Genomic DNA, 14,039 nt, shown 5'->3' on the forward strand with positions numbered 1-14,039 from the left:
ACACACGCGAGACAGATTCGATTCTCTCGCCTTCGCGACGCAGGAGAGAAAAAAAAAGAAAGCAAAAATAAAAAAAATACATGCACATCCCAACTTTGTACAACATAGAGAAGAGGAGACGGGATGCGTCGCCAACAGGCGACAAGGACCGCGCACGTTAAGACTTCGGTTTTCTTCTATTCACAAAAGGGCGTGTGCCGAACGAGTCGGAAACTGACAGAGACGAAATTGTTCGAGTATTAAAAAAAATTATGGGAGAAGTTGTGAATTCTCAGAGAGATCTTCTTGAGGCGTGCCGGATTTCATGTCGGAGCACAAAACATAGGCACATTCGCCATGCAAAGACATATCCAGTCCTAACTCTTCCTCCTCCGGAGATACTTTGAGCCCTATGGTTTTCCTCAGAAGTAAAGCGATCAACAGTGTGACGAAGGCGGCGTATGCAATGACGACCGCAACGCCAACCATCTGTTTCTCCAACAATCGAGTGCCACCACCGGCTATCAACCCGTCTGCTCCATTGGGATTGAGGTTCTTCCTCGAGCATATTCCTATGGCCAACGAGCCAAGTATACCCGGTATGCCGTGCACGCTGGCCACGTCTAGTGCATCGTCAATGTGGAGCTTTTCTTTAATAACCCACACCGAAAAATAAGAAACGGCACCTCCTACAATCGAAAAATAATAGAGGATAAGTTGCCAATATACCCGCTAGCCGGAGTAATGCCAGCGAGACCTGCTATGATTCCAGACATGACGGCAACCAGCGTAGGCTTGTTTCGAATGCAAGAAATAATCAGCCAGACAAAACCCGACCACATGGCCGCAAGCTGAGTAGAAGCAAGCGCACTCGTCGCAAGCGCTCCACCTGTCAACGCACTTCCAGAGTTGAAGCCGAACCAACCTCCCCAAAGCATACAAGTCCCAATCATTGACAGCGGGATGTTGGACGGAGGAAATTCCCCTCTGTATTTGAAAAACTTATCCCTACGACCCAAAAACACCGCCATGATCAAAGCGCTCACCCCCGCACTCGCATGAATCACCAATCCCCCGGCAAAATCCAATACGCCGTATTGGTGCAACCACCCTTTTCCCCACTTCAAAAAAAATGTCAGTCATCAAAGAAAAAGGTTTTTTTTTTCATTGAGAAAGCGAGGCTTTTTTTGACACGAATCATGTTCAGCATCATATACGCATTGCGAGGGGCTCTTTGTCTGTCTCCCCGTCCAAATCCAGCTATGTTTTTTTGACGTACAATCCAGTGAGCAATGGGGTAGTACACAAAAGCCTCCCACAATATGATAAACACCATGTATGACTTCCAAATCATTCTCTCAGCAATCGACCCTGTTTCGTGTGTAGACCCGTCAGCACGGAAGACAACGGCCGCCCTTCAAACGCTTTCAGGCGTACAAAAGTGGCGCCGGATTTTTTTTGTACGAACCTGTTATAAGGAGCGGTGCTATCACCGCGAACATCATCATGAACAGGGCGAACAGTGCAGACGGAATTTTAGGCGCATGTTGTGAACAATTATTATAATCCACTCCGAGGAGAAATATGTGAGAGAGATCTCCAATGACGCCACCCAGGCTTTTTCCAAATACCAGACTATAGCCAAATGCATCCCACATGACACCAATCACGATCGATCCAGATAATATCTGCATAAGCATTGATTGGGCATTCTTGGCTCTTAAGAGACCAGCTTTTCGACGTCAAAAAAATATGTGTAACAAACGCGTAAGTGTACTTCAGTAGAGCTTTTCGAACAAAGGAGAACCCTCTTGCTATCATAACGAGGGTGTAATTGAACTTCCGAGGAGGGGCGAGGACACTCGCGCCATGTCTCGGACGCTGCGCCATTTCTCTGACCATACCTTGAAAGAAACCCAGACCACCAAACATTGTCAACACGAATGCTGTGCTAATGAGGATCCATGTTGTGTCTCCTGTGTCGATGCACGGATTATCAAAGCGCGCGGGACCAGACATGGAAGGGACGTTGGTCACTCTTTTCAGTTCTCTATGTACGAATATTGACGGATTCAAAAAAAAATCGAACAGTAAAATGCATATTTTCGAAAATGGGGGATATATATTATTCCGCTTTTTTTGTTATTTCCCGTTCGTTTGTGCACATTTAAAATACCAGATGATGCACTCTTCCCAGTCTTAGAAAGTCCCGTATTTCCGATCGTAATGCGCCTCTTTTTCTTTTTGCCCGTCGATGAAAAATGGGTTTTTTTTTGCTCATTAGCTGAAACAATTTTTTTTGCCTGCTGCTCAAAAAAAAAGACGGAAAGCGTTTGTTCCTTTTCAAATGGGCATCTTGAGCTGAGAAAGACATGCTTTTTTCCAACGGCACGCTGCGGTGTTCTGAAATCAGCTTTGTATTGATCTCATCCATAGTGCCGAGCGACTGTATTTTTCTTCCCTTGATAAACCGCCCCTTTTGTCGTCTACTGCGTCTGTTTATTCCTTTTTCAGAGCTTTGATGTTTGATCAGGAATCCTTGCCCCCCTTCTCCAAAAAGGAATCTGACCATGAAAAACCCAACGTGGTATGGAATATACGCCCGTCGTGCATCCAATGGCGACAATATTCCAGGTTTGACAAGTCACGTAATATGCTATACAGCATAGATCAACAGCTGTTCCCTTCTCGATCTCTTCTGTGCGTAGAGACGTTTCTGTCACGTTCCCCAGACGCGCTCGTCGCTGGAGCCCACGCCGTCCACTTCAAAAAAAGTTGTACCCATCTCTATTCTAACCTCTCTCTCTACATATACATGTTCCGCTGATCTTTCCCTACATTTACGCATATGCGCCGCGCACATACTGCATGTCCGACGTCCCTCTACTTTTTTCTCTGCCCGCTCCAGCCTTGTCGACTGGTCCAACGCCAACATGGTGGTGTTCGCATCGCCCGAACCCATTTTTCGTGGACAAAGGTACTCTCTTGTTTTCCTCTTCTCCCCGTCCCCGATAGGCCCTCATGCGTCTTTCGCTCTTTGCTCGCGTTTTGCCCGCGTTTTGCTCACTTTTTGTCACGTGTCTTGACGCGTGTCTTGGCAATTTTGTAAAAAAAAAAGCGACACGAAAAATTGCGAGTGGAACATGTCATGGCCGGTTTACATGGTCTGCCCGGACCGACCCCAAGAAATTATTCTAAGTTCGTTTCTGTGTGCATCCGCTCCGCTTTGAGCCGTCAAGCCCTGCCTTTGTCCTGTGCGTTCGTAAGTGCTAACGTCCAATCGCCTTCTTTCTAGTTCTAGAGAGCGACTGTCCCGTCACCCGAGTTCAGTGGTCCCCCGCCAAAGCGCACCCGCAGTTGTTGATTTGTACCGTCAATGAAATTTTCCTGCTGGGGTCCACGCAAATTCCCACCGTCAACACCATGGACATGGCTTACACCGAGCGCTTCTATTGCTCCACCCCCCTCACCTGCCAGTGGGCGGACATACCCCTCAACTACCATTTGGACGACCCCACCTGCACCTTCACCTCTTTTGGCCAGAAGTTTCTTGCGCCGATCGACTCTCATGTGTGGTCGGCTTCGAGGCCGCCCTCTGTACAGAACCCCTTTGTCGTCGTCGATTCCTTGGGACAGGTTTCCTGGATCTATTCCTCTTCCGCTGACCGACACAGCGGCTGGCACAGATGCGTCTGCGGCTTGAAAGCTGGCCTCCATTTGGTTCGTGCTTGTTTGTGTTTCACCTCTTTTTCAAGTGTCAAAATTGCCACCATCGACGCCTCCTCCCCCAACATCGTCCTCATCTACCACCTCGCCATCATCTATTCCACCAACACCTTGTCTCACTGTGCTTCCGCTTCGCGCATAGAGCTGCCGCTCTACTCTCTGGGCTCGTTGCCGATTCGACTCTCATACTTCGCCCTCTTTCGCTCTTGGCGTTCGCAAGTCTACAGCTTTCCCCCCAACAAGCCCACCCTGCGCCAGGCCCCCGCTTCCGTCTCCTTCGTCTCCTTCGACCACTACTCCCCGGGCGTTGTCTTCACCTGCGTCAAGTTCAACCTGCCCAAGCGCGTCGACGCCACTTACCTCATACAAAGGTGGGTCTCCTCGCCCCAGTCGGAACAGCTCTCCATCGCCAGGCGACAGGCCGCCCCGGCCGCGCAGCTCGACGACATCAAGGACGACGTCTTTGACCAGCTCGACGACTCCGTCGAAAAGCTCATCGACATAGCTGACTCCAATCCTCTCGAGATATTCCAGTTTTCCGACCCCAAAACCACCGACGAGCCTCCTTCTTACTCCGACCCTCCTCACGAGCAGGCCCAGTTCGGATACGCCACTCAGGACAAGCCCATACGCCTCCACCAGTGGTATTGCTCTGCCAAAAAGTGGCTCTTTCACCACCCGGACATCATCAACCTCTCCGCCTCTCAATCCTATTTCATCGTCACCAGGTCCGACGGATTCATCCAGTTCTACCATTCCGAAACTCTTCAACTACAAGGCGAGCTCTTTCTGCACTCCGACAGCAGCCGCCCCTCTCCAGACCCCCCCAAATCCTTTCCCGTGTTTTCCGCCCTGTCGCCCAATCGATGCTGTCTCGCCACGCTCCGGGCCGACCTCACGCTCACCCTCCTTCACCTCGTGCCCCTCTTCGTCAACTCGCGCCCAAAGCACGCCCTGCCCTCCCTAGTCGCCGACCGCTACGAGCTCTCCATGCTCACCACCCGCACCTGGTGGGACGTCCTCACCCTCCTCCTCGCCCTCCACCACCTGGAGCCCTCCCCCTGCCATCTCTTCCGAGAAGTGCTCCTCCGGCTCATGCGAGACCTCCGCTCCCTCGACCATTCGCTCCAACCCTTCTATCGCGCCAGACTCGAACCCATCAAAAGCGCCATCTACCGCTGCGCCCCGGACATGAACAACAACTTCATCGCCTCCCAAGCGAGACTGTGGATCACCTATATCCGCGACTCGCTCAAATCCAGCTTCAAGTGCTCCCAAGCCCTCGACAACCTCAAGTCAGCCGACCGCACGCACCTCACCGAGTCGTCTCACCCCCTAGACGTCCTGTGGACTCTCCACTCCGCCTCCCCGCACCCCCTCCAAGCCTTCGAGTCCCTCGTCGAAGACGTCCAACCCCTCCTCCCCCTCGTCGCCTGGATCTGCCAATTCCTGCTTCACTGGTGTCGAAACGTCCATTCCGGCCTCCGATCCGTGCTTTCCGACTCCAGGGCGGCCTCGTCCGGCCAGACCCTCCTCCAGCTCGGCCCAAGGTCCCCCCTGCCCCTGCCCGCGTGGATGAGGGAACTGGCCGTCCCCCCGCTCACCATCGACGAGCACTACGCCGTCTGCCAAGACCAACTGGTCGACTACGGACTCATCATGCTCACGGACGGCACCTCCCTGTCTCAGCTCAAGGAGTGCCTGGAATACTCCGCTCTCGTCTATCAGCGCGCGGCCTCGACTCGCAACAACACGCAGGCTTCCGCCAGGGGATACCAAGTCTACCTCTCCCAACTCAGACACTATTGGCACACTCTGTACCAAATCGAATTCTGGTGCGCCAGATCGCAGATTTTCCAGCCCATTTCGTCCTCGGGACTCCCGCTCGTCCAGCAAAAGATACACGCCCTCTTCCAGCAGATCTACTCTCAGTGCCACCTCAACCCCGCGGACAGACCCGGGTCCTTCAGCAACCGCGAAACCGCGCTCGCCCTGTGCGACCTCATGCCCCCCAGACTCCGGCTCCTGGAAACCAACCAGTTCAACCTCGACGGGGCCCTGTCCAAGGACAACCGACACTTCGTGCACGTCGTCAGCTGGAAGAACACGCTCTTCTGTCCGGGACACGATACCAGGGACTGCGTCACCAGACACCCCCTCAGCCTCTCCTCGAACAAAGCGTACCGCATGTGCATGCAATGCAACCGCGTGAGCGGGTTCACCGGCCTGTCCGAACCCGGCGTCTACAGGGTCTCGTCGCTGGCGTGTCCGCTCTGCGGCGGCAACTGGTACTACGTGTCCACCAAGGACCTCATCTCCTCCGCGTCGAAATAACAAAAAAAAAAAAAAAATCGAGAACAAAAATAAAACTCTATTCAGAGGGCTTCCAAGGGTCGCCATCGCGAGGCAGTCACGACGGGAGCGGATTGGCAATGTAGACGGGAGTCGGCCTCTGGAACCCGTTGAAGGTGGATCCAGCAGAAGTTGTGTAGGCACCCATGTCTTTGAAATAGATCCACTCGCCGACATGGGCCTCTGGAAACAAAATCCCTTTGAGAAGAACGTCGATTGAGTCGCAGGTGGGTCCCCACAGCGTCGTGCGGCGAGGCGGCCTGTTGTAGATGTCGGCGGCAAGAAGCTGCGGAACAAGTTTCGCGTGGTCGAAGACGACGCAGTTCATCGACCCGTAAATGCCGTCTGTAAGGTAATACTGATGCTCGACTTCCGGCGTTTGGGACTCGTCGTCGCCCAGCACCAGTCTCTGTCGCTTCGATATGATGCGACAAACAAGGACCACCGCCTCCGTGCAGAAGAACCTCCCCGGCTCGGCTATGATGCGCACACACGGCTCGAACCACTGATTGATGGCAGCGTTCACCGCCGGCCCGATGGTGCTCAGCTTGAGCTCGCCTTCCTCGCTTCCGGGAAACCCGCCGCCTATGTCCAGCAGGCGGAAGCAGTACAGGTGGTTTTGGGCCTCGTCGAACACCCTCCTGGCCAGCCTCAGCGCCTCCACCCACGCCGCCGCCGAATAACAGCCGCTTCCAACGTGGAAGCTCACTCCTATGATGTTGGCGCGCAGTTGCCTCCCGCGCTCCAGCAACCTGCGACACTCCGCGAACGACGCGCCGAACTTCGCGCCGAACGGCATCAGAGAGTGAGAATCGTCCGGCAACAGCCTCAACACCAACTGCGCCCTAGGATAACACGACACGATTTTCTCTAGCTCGTATTCGTTGTCGAACGTCATCATCGCCACGCCGCACTCCTTCGCACACAAAATGTGTTCCAGCTGCTTGCACGGATTGGCGAAAATCACGTTCTCCGGCACGACCCCCGGCAGGCTCAGAGCCTGTTTCAGCTCCGCCTGACTCGCACAATCGAACCCCACATTCAAAAAGCTCAACGCTGAAGCTATCGCCATGTCCGGATTCGCCTTCAGCGCATAAAAAGGCTCCACCCTCGGCATCGTTCTTCTCCATAATAAGTATTTATCCACCACCTTACATATATTCACCACCGCAAACGACGCCACACACCTCTCGCTCAACGCCTCTAGCCCAACCATTCTGCACTCCTTCTCGCTCTTCACGTACTCCACGGAGCAACCCATCCACCTCTCCACCTTCTCAGCCACTCTAAGCCTCAAATAGTACTCCATCTCCTCGCATCTGTCGTCCACTCGGTCGGCCTCTCCTCCCCACGCGTCTAACCCGCAGGGCGAGCCCCTCTCTACACACCCCTTCTCACTTTGGAACGGTATCGCAAAACGCCCGGTCAGCCCTCTCTCTCCGCACCCACTCCGCGCTCCAGCCCACACGCACCATATGCCTCCCAGCGAACTCTCCTCCCACGCGTCCAGCGCGCTCGGCACGAACCTCCCCCTCCTCCTGGCAGTGCTCACGAACGGCTCAATCCTCAGCCACTTCTTCAGCTCAGCCAAACTCGCCCCCTCCAGCACCGACTCCGCCCCTATCCTAAACCCCCCCGGTCAGCCCCGTCAAGCTCGCGCTGCACACACATACCCCGTACATGCGGGCGCACACACACATTCGTACGCGAGGACCCGACGTGTGTGAGCGGGGCCCCCGCGGCCCGGCGTCTTCGCCGCACGTACCTACAGCAACCGCCACCACACGAATTCAAGGCCTGCTTCGTAACCCGAGAATTAGCACTCGGCCCCGCGCGGGCAAGGCGACGCTCCCCCGGTCCCGTGCCCTGTGTGTGGATGGGAAGCCCCGAACGAAACACGCACCACTGAACTCATCTATCCCGGTCCAATCGCTTGCTATTCTTCCCTCGGCAGCTCAAAAATAGCCGCGACAAACAAAGAGCGAACTGTTGAATTGTTTAGTGATCTATGAAAAAAGCCATGGTGGACAAACAAATTTAGAAAAAAAAACCTGTCGTGAGACACCTCTCTCCGTCGCGAACACTTTCAGTTCCGAACTCGTACAGCCAACCTCTCTCTGTAAAATACTGGACTCTAGCCCAGCGAGCGCAAAAAGAAGGGCGTCTGGCGCGTTCTTGAATTTGACGTCTGAATGGAAGGAAAATTTTTTAGCGCTCATGACAAAAAAACTTCTAGCCAACTTGCCCTCCGCCAAGCCGGACTGCCAATCTCTCACTCCCGCGCACCCCGCCAACAGCGCCTCGCCCCGATTCTGGCTTCGAGCTCGCATCGCCGAAGACCTCTCTCTCGCACCCTCTTCCGGAAGGCCCCGTCCAGCACCCCCCCCATGTTCCTCGTCCCTTCGGTGGGACGAAGGCGCGGCGCGCTGGCAGCGTGCAAGAGGCCGTACTGGTCGAGCAGACGCCTGATCCTGGGCATCGAGAGCAGCTGCGATGACACAGGTACGCGTCGCTCCGCAGCGAATGTCCTTGCTATCCCCACGACGGCGGTTCTCTGAAGAGTGCATCCCCCCAAAGCGGCTGCCGTGGTCTCGTCCGACCGAGAAGTACTAGCGAAGAGCGTGGCGAAGCAAGACGACATCCACCTTCCATGGCGTGTATGTGTGCGTGTATACGTTTTTTATTGTACAAAAAAGGCGCGTGTATTAAGAGAGTCTTCTGCGAAAAGGGGGTCGTGCCGAGACTGGCGGCGGAGGCTCACCGAAGCGCCATAGACAGGGTAGTCGACGAAGTGATGGCCGAGTCGGGCGTCTCCTATTCTGATTTAGAGGCGGTGGCGGTTACGAGGGGTCCCGGGCTGGCGTTTTGCCTGGAAGTAGGCGTGTCCAAGGCAAAGAGCCTGGCTACGGACAGAGGCCTGCCGCTGCTGGGGATCAACCACATGGAGGGTCATGCACTGGCCATCCGTCTGGTGAGCAATGTGGACTTCCCCTACTTGGCTTTGTTGATAAGCGGAGGGCATACACAAATTTTGGCAGTACGAGGAGCAGGCGACTATTCATTGCTGGGCGAGACGCTGGATGTGGCTATTGGCGACGCCTTTGACAAGGTAGCGAGGATGCTGGGTTTGAGGGCGATGAACGGCGGACAAGAACTAGAAGAAACGGCTGAACTTGGAAATCCAGACCGATTTTCTTTTACTTTACCTATGCAAAAGACCAAAAATTGTGATTTTTCGTTTTCTGGCCTTCAAACCGCCGTCCTTGAAAAGCTCAACGAACTAGGTGGTCTCTCCCATATCGACCGACCCTCGGTTACTGATCTCGCCGCGTCCTTCCAACAAGTCGCCATTGATCATCTGAAACAGCGTCTGAGACACGCGTTCCACTGGGCATCCAAAAATGAGCCTTCGATACGCCAGCTTGTTCTTTCCGGCGGCGTCGCTTGCAACAGACGCATATGTCGTGAACTGGGCCTCTTTGCTAGGGACTTCGGTATCGACCTGGCCTCTCCCCCGCCTGAGCTATGTCGGGACAACGGAGTTATGATCGCGTGGGCCGGACACGAAAACCTAGCGTCGGGAAAGCCATTCGACAACCCAATAGGACTCCGGTATTTGCCAAAATGGCCCCTCGACTCATCCGGCATCGACTACTTTCCCGGGACGCATTTCAGCCACCGTCTCGCCCGAGAAGAAAAAAAAAAACAAACCATCTCGACCCACGAAACTCGCATCGCCCAACACCCGCCGAACCCTCTCATCTTCTATAAAGCCAGCAAAGCCGCCTTCAAACTCCAACAATGGGATGCCGCCAAAAATTTTGCCCTCCGAGGTCTCGCTCACTTCCCCGACAACGCCTACCTTCATTCCATCCTCCGACGCATAGACCAGGCCGAACTCTCCCTCAGGAGCAGATACCCCTAGGTCGTTCAAGCCCTGTACGCCCCGACGAAAAAAGCACAAAACTTGACAGGCGAAATTGTGTGATAGGATAGCGGTTAAAAAACAAAACCCTTTGACAGGTTGGGGAGAGGTGCGGTCAGTTTGTCTCTTACTCCCGAGGGAGGGCATTCAGAGCGCGTCGTTGTCCCGTCTGAAATACTCTTCCTGCGGATACGAATCCAGCGATCCGCGCAGCAGCGCCTGCACCTCGCTGAACAGAGTCGATGCCCTTTCGCTCAAAGGGTTTTGAAGCAGAACGAGTGAAAACTGGTTGAGCGCGTCGTACAGCTTGTCGTGTCTGAGATAGAGCTCTCCCAGTTCCATGTATAACGCCTCGCACGGCGCGACGGCGATGCCATCTTGGAGTACCTTTACGGCTAGGTCTATTGATTTGACTGCGTTGTTGGACGACGTGGCAGGCGCCTTGTTAAGCTGCAGGTTGGCCATGCCAATGTAAGCCGAGGCGCATTTTGGGTCAAGTTGAAGGGCCTTATTCAGATATTGAAGCGCTAGGTCATGGGTCGTCGGGTCTGTGGCGTATGCCCTGCCCATGAGTGCCAACGACCGGGCCGACCTGGTGCCGCCTGTGCGGTTGTACACTTCTGACGCGTGCGCCAAGGCGTTTCTTGGGTCACTTTTCAATGATGCAAGGACATACTGTTCTCCTGCACAGATAGACTTGGACAGATGCCATGCCTGCCTTATAGACCTTATAGCGTTGGTATGGTCTTTAGTACGTAGATAGAGTTCTCCTCGGAAGAGGTGAGCCAGCCAATTTCGTGGGTCAATCGAAATGACTCGATGGATGTGTTGAAGGGCCAAAGTCGTTTTTTTTTTTACGTCATACCAAGTGGCCACAACAAGCCATGTCGAGGCCTTTCTCGGTGCGAGGTTTAACATAGAGTAGGTCAAGCTAGCATAGGTTAGTGCAGGTCGTGCGTGCAATGCACTTACGTTAGAACAACATACGTGTGGAGGGCGTTGACGTTGGACCCTGTCTTTGCCAATGCATAGGCGTAGTAATGCATGTCTTCGCTGGCATATCTGTCGATGCTGAGTATGGTGTCGAATATGGAAATTGCTAGCTGGTAATCCGCATCCCGGATCGCTGCCACCGCCTTGACGCGGAGGTGGAGCAGGTCTCGTTTGGTGTCGGTGGTCATGAAGAGAGCGTTTGACCCTGGCGTTGACTCAAAAAGTTTGATTTTTGGCGGGACCGACATATTTTTAGACAGGCAATGGAGGTTGCTGACGACGGAGCGATACCAATTCCAAAGGGACGATCGGACGTTTTTACAATTGGGACCGGTCAGCGAAGAGGTTGCGGCGAAAAAGTTGTTTGGGAATGCGTCCAATTCAATCAGTTCTAGCACGGCTTCCAAACAAAATGGATTGATTTCTAGTGCCTGTTGAAAGAGGGAGATAGCGGTGCTCTCCTTGTCGAGAGCGAGTGCTACTTTTGCCATTGACGTGACTGAACAGATAGTGTGTGATGCTGGAGGGATTTTTTTGTACTTTTTTTTCCATTGGAGGTTGGTGCGGATTAGGGGCGCGTCTCCGGCTGCGGTGTGTGGCGTACATGTATGCGTACCAACTGGAATGCCACTTTATAATTTCTGATGGCTGTGTGACAGTCTGCGGCCAGGAGTATGACTGAGGTGTATTCTGGCGCCGACTCTGGCAGGGTTTCTATAACTCGGGCGCAGATTTTCTTCGGGCGAACGTCAGCATGGTTTGGTTTTCGGCGGGGTAACATTTAAAAAAAAAAACTACCGTTGCTTTTCTATATTCTCCCAGGCCATGGAGTGCGCGAGCGTACTGGAACAAGATGGGTGCTTTCACGACTCCTCGGTCTATGAACAGGCTGGCCTATTGGTCCCAGCGAGAAAGGAGGTGAGCATCTTTGCGCATCTACGAGACGGATTTTGAAAGGGTGCGTATGTGATAATGGACATTTCAGCGCAATTTTTTACGAACTAGAGCTTCTGCCGAGCGCTGTTGTTTTAGGTTGTTAAATTCGGTTAGCGTTGACAACAGAAATTCTTCCATTGTATAGTGGAGGAAGGCGGGTGGTCCAAGAGAGAATGGTTCGTTTTTTTCCATCAAAAAAAAAAAAATCGTTTTTTTTATATATAAGATCTATTTAGTCGCGTTCGGCGATGGCCGTTAGGTGGTCATCTATTTCTTGGGCGCTCAACGTTCTGAACATTGGGTTTTCCACGGAGACGACGCCTACTTCTAGCTCGGTTGGTTTGAAGTCAAAGCCGATGACTGTTTGCAGGGTTTTTATGGCTAGTCTGATAGAGTCGTTCATGTCTAGTTGCAGAGAGTCTTTTTTGAATTTTTTTTCTAGGAAGATTTGCGACTCGATTTCTTTGGGTCCTGATGCGGTTGCTTTGTAGGCGGCATAGTGGCCGGCGGGATCTATTTTGTACAGTTGGGGGCCTTTTTCCTCGTCTATGCCGATGAGGGATATGCTTACGCCGTAGAGGCGCATGTAGGCGTGTTGTGTTGACACTTGGTTGATGTCGGCGATGCGCAGTGCTAGGTATTCTGGGCTGATGTCGTATCCGTATTTGAACTTGAACTCTGCTGCTTCTAGCCTGGTTCTTTGAACGAGGGCTCGAGCGTCGGCTGAAGGTAAAGTGTGAGAGGAGGGTTTTTTTTGGGGGGAAGGTGGGCGTTTTTGTCGTACCTATGAGTCCATTGACGACGCAGCCGATTTTTGGCGTTAATTTGAACAGGTAAGTGACGGTGGACGGGTCCATGAGTTTATCCTGGACAATGCGGTGTCAATGAGAGAAATTGGGGAATGGATGGGTGTGTACGTGGACGATGTGTGTATGAAGAGCGCGTACAGGAACTTTTTTTTGTGTGACGACGGCGCAACTGTCCTTTCCTCTGACAGCTACGGACGTCAGAGTGCTGGTTTTGATGGCTTTGAACGCATATTCTGCTCGTTGGGGGAGAGGGAGTGAGGTGGTAAGTGGAGGAGCTCGCATGTGGATGGAGGTTCAGAGGGAGACGCGGTTTCCACCCCGTAGAGATGCTGCGACGGCAGTTGCTATTGAGGGTGGGGAGACCGAGGGGACCTACCTACTTGGTACAGGTGTCCGTCAGGGCTGAAGACGGTGAGGGATTTGTCGTATCCCAGAGTGCTGGAACGCGACATGTGGCGGGGTCTCTAGAGAAAGTGAGAGAGATGTGAAAAAAAAAAAGTGGAAAGAAAAAAAAAAAGTGTCAAAATATGACTGATCGGCGTCGACGAGGAGTTTTGACGACGGAGTTTTCTACGCGATGAAGACTTTCGCTTCTGGTTTGTCGGTGAATTTCATGAATTGTTCTAGGTCCAGTTGAGACGCCATTGAAGGTTCAACGATGTATCGCCTCGTGTTAGGTCGGAGTTTTTGAAGGAGAGAAGAGCGTTGGTTATTCGTTTCTTCTGAAACGTCGAGGTATCTGATTTCCAGCGCGCCCGTTGCCTGAGCGACCGGCAGATAGTGTTTTTTGAGCATGGAAATTGGCGAGACTTGTTTGGCGGGCGCTCTGGAGACGCCCGTGGTCAGACGGGAGACGGGGACGCGTCGACTAGTAGAGTTGGCCCAGAAAGTCATCGAGGTCAGCTCGACTTGGGTGTGTCCCTGTAGTAGCTTCAGAGAAAGTAGCGTGGAGTTGGTGAGTTTCCAATGCCAGAAGAGCCATATGAGGTTGAGTCCGAAGAGGGGCGCGACGAGGGACGGAGAGGGAATTGAGAAGAATCCCCAGACGTGCAACGGAAACTTTTTTTTTTTTTTTTAAAAAAAGGTGAGATTTGAAGGCACGTCGGTTTAGAAAGCTTTTGTTTTTTTTTTCCAGCATTTTACTTTGAGATTTGGTGGAGCGTACCATTCCGAGACAGCAGACAGAGTTGACGCGCGTGGAGAATTTGTTTTGCTTTCTTTCATAGATTAGTTTTTCGTGTAGGGTTTTGTTTGTTTCTTGCAATTTTTTGGTTTGTTGTTGAGTGAGTTTTTTCTGGACTTCGTAGATGTACTTGGCG

General features: G+C 53.0%; 5 protein-coding genes across 6 annotated transcripts; 1 reads left to right on the forward strand and 4 right to left on the reverse strand.

Moving 5' to 3' along the window:
- Positions 1 to 153: 153 nt before the first annotated feature.
- On the reverse strand, positions 154 to 2,024 carry LOC126317460 (ammonium transporter 1-like). Its single transcript, XM_049993125.1, is given in 5 exon segments — positions 154 to 683; positions 686 to 1,100; positions 1,259 to 1,350; positions 1,448 to 1,711; positions 1,884 to 2,024. Coding segments are annotated over 5 exon segments (1,320 nt in total). The 5' UTR covers positions 1,999 to 2,024; the 3' UTR covers positions 154 to 249.
- A 4,032-nt stretch (positions 2,025 to 6,056) lies between these two features.
- Positions 6,057 to 8,067, reverse strand: LOC126317455 (antizyme inhibitor 2-like). Of its 2 annotated transcripts, none has more exons than XM_049993121.1 (4): positions 7,961 to 8,067; positions 7,823 to 7,854; positions 7,530 to 7,682; positions 6,057 to 7,454 (listed from the first exon to the last, which is right to left on the reverse strand). In XM_049993121.1, the coding sequence occupies exons 1-4, from the start codon at positions 7,970 to 7,972 to the stop codon at positions 6,116 to 6,118; spliced, it is 1,536 nt and encodes a 511-aa protein (XP_049849078.1). In that variant the 5' UTR covers positions 7,973 to 8,067; the 3' UTR covers positions 6,057 to 6,115. The 2 variants fall into 2 exon arrangements, with proteins under 2 accessions (XP_049849078.1, XP_049849077.1); XM_049993120.1 differs by having other exon boundaries at positions 7,823 to 7,857.
- A 182-nt stretch (positions 8,068 to 8,249) lies between these two features.
- Positions 8,250 to 11,497, forward strand: LOC126317496 (tRNA N6-adenosine threonylcarbamoyltransferase-like). Its single transcript, XM_049993165.1, has 3 exons — positions 8,250 to 8,559; positions 8,635 to 8,714; positions 8,786 to 11,497. The coding sequence occupies exons 1-3, from the start codon at positions 8,250 to 8,252 to the stop codon at positions 9,980 to 9,982; spliced, it is 1,587 nt and encodes a 528-aa protein (XP_049849122.1). The 3' UTR covers positions 9,983 to 11,497.
- Positions 10,040 to 12,080, reverse strand: LOC126317495 (uncharacterized). The gene is made up of 5 exons (XM_049993164.1): positions 11,978 to 12,080; positions 11,774 to 11,869; positions 11,592 to 11,711; positions 10,970 to 11,514; positions 10,040 to 10,913 (listed from the first exon to the last, which is right to left on the reverse strand). The coding sequence occupies exons 1-5, from the start codon at positions 12,047 to 12,049 to the stop codon at positions 10,130 to 10,132; spliced, it is 1,617 nt and encodes a 538-aa protein (XP_049849121.1). The 5' UTR covers positions 12,050 to 12,080; the 3' UTR covers positions 10,040 to 10,129.
- Positions 12,081 to 12,092: 12 nt separating this feature from the next.
- On the reverse strand, positions 12,093 to 13,717 carry LOC126317497 (proteasome subunit alpha type-6-like). Its single transcript, XM_049993166.1, has 4 exons — positions 13,097 to 13,717; positions 12,859 to 12,953; positions 12,696 to 12,777; positions 12,093 to 12,634 (listed from the first exon to the last, which is right to left on the reverse strand). Exons 1-4 carry the CDS (start codon positions 13,170 to 13,172, stop codon positions 12,144 to 12,146), a joined length of 744 nt encoding a protein of 247 aa, XP_049849123.1. The 5' UTR covers positions 13,173 to 13,717; the 3' UTR covers positions 12,093 to 12,143.
- Between the last annotated feature and the right edge of the window lie 322 nt (positions 13,718 to 14,039).

The sequence above is a fragment of the Schistocerca gregaria genome, unplaced genomic scaffold (assembly GCF_023897955.1).
Source record: "Schistocerca gregaria isolate iqSchGreg1 unplaced genomic scaffold, iqSchGreg1.2 ptg000632l, whole genome shotgun sequence".
In the NCBI taxonomy this organism is placed as follows: Eukaryota; Metazoa; Arthropoda; class Insecta; order Orthoptera; family Acrididae; genus Schistocerca; species Schistocerca gregaria.

Coding starts and splice junctions, on each gene's coding strand:
- LOC126317455 (XM_049993120.1), bottom strand. Junction 7,683..7,822: donor TGTGGTGGCGGTTGCTGTAG/GTACGTGCGGCG, acceptor GGGGGGGTTTAG/GATAGGGGCGGAGTCGGTGC. Junction 7,455..7,529: donor AGTTCGCTGGGAGGCATATG/GTGCGTGTGGGC, acceptor ACCGTTCCAAAG/TGAGAAGGGGTGTGTAGAGA.
- LOC126317495 (XM_049993164.1), bottom strand. CDS start 12,049: ATGGAAGAATTTCTGTTGTCAACGCTAACCGAATTTAACAACCTAAAA. Junction 11,870..11,977: donor AGCGCTCGGCAGAAGCTCTA/GTTCGTAAAAAA, acceptor TGGGACCAATAG/GCCAGCCTGTTCATAGACCG. Junction 10,914..10,969: donor AACGTCAACGCCCTCCACAC/GTATGTTGTTCT, acceptor AACCTATGCTAG/CTTGACCTACTCTATGTTAA.
- LOC126317496 (XM_049993165.1), top strand. CDS start 8,250: ATGGAAGGAAAATTTTTTAGCGCTCATGACAAAAAAACTTCTAGCCAA. Junction 8,560..8,634: donor GAGCAGCTGCGATGACACAG/GTACGCGTCGCT, acceptor ATCCCCCCAAAG/CGGCTGCCGTGGTCTCGTCC. Junction 8,715..8,785: donor ACATCCACCTTCCATGGCGT/GTATGTGTGCGT, acceptor TTCTGCGAAAAG/GGGGTCGTGCCGAGACTGGC.
- LOC126317497 (XM_049993166.1), bottom strand. CDS start 13,172: ATGTCGCGTTCCAGCACTCTGGGATACGACAAATCCCTCACCGTCTTC. Junction 12,954..13,096: donor CGGACACCTGTACCAAGTAG/GTAGGTCCCCTC, acceptor CCCAACGAGCAG/AATATGCGTTCAAAGCCATC. Junction 12,635..12,695: donor CGTCGTCAATGGACTCATAG/GTACGACAAAAA, acceptor CTTTACCTTCAG/CCGACGCTCGAGCCCTCGTT.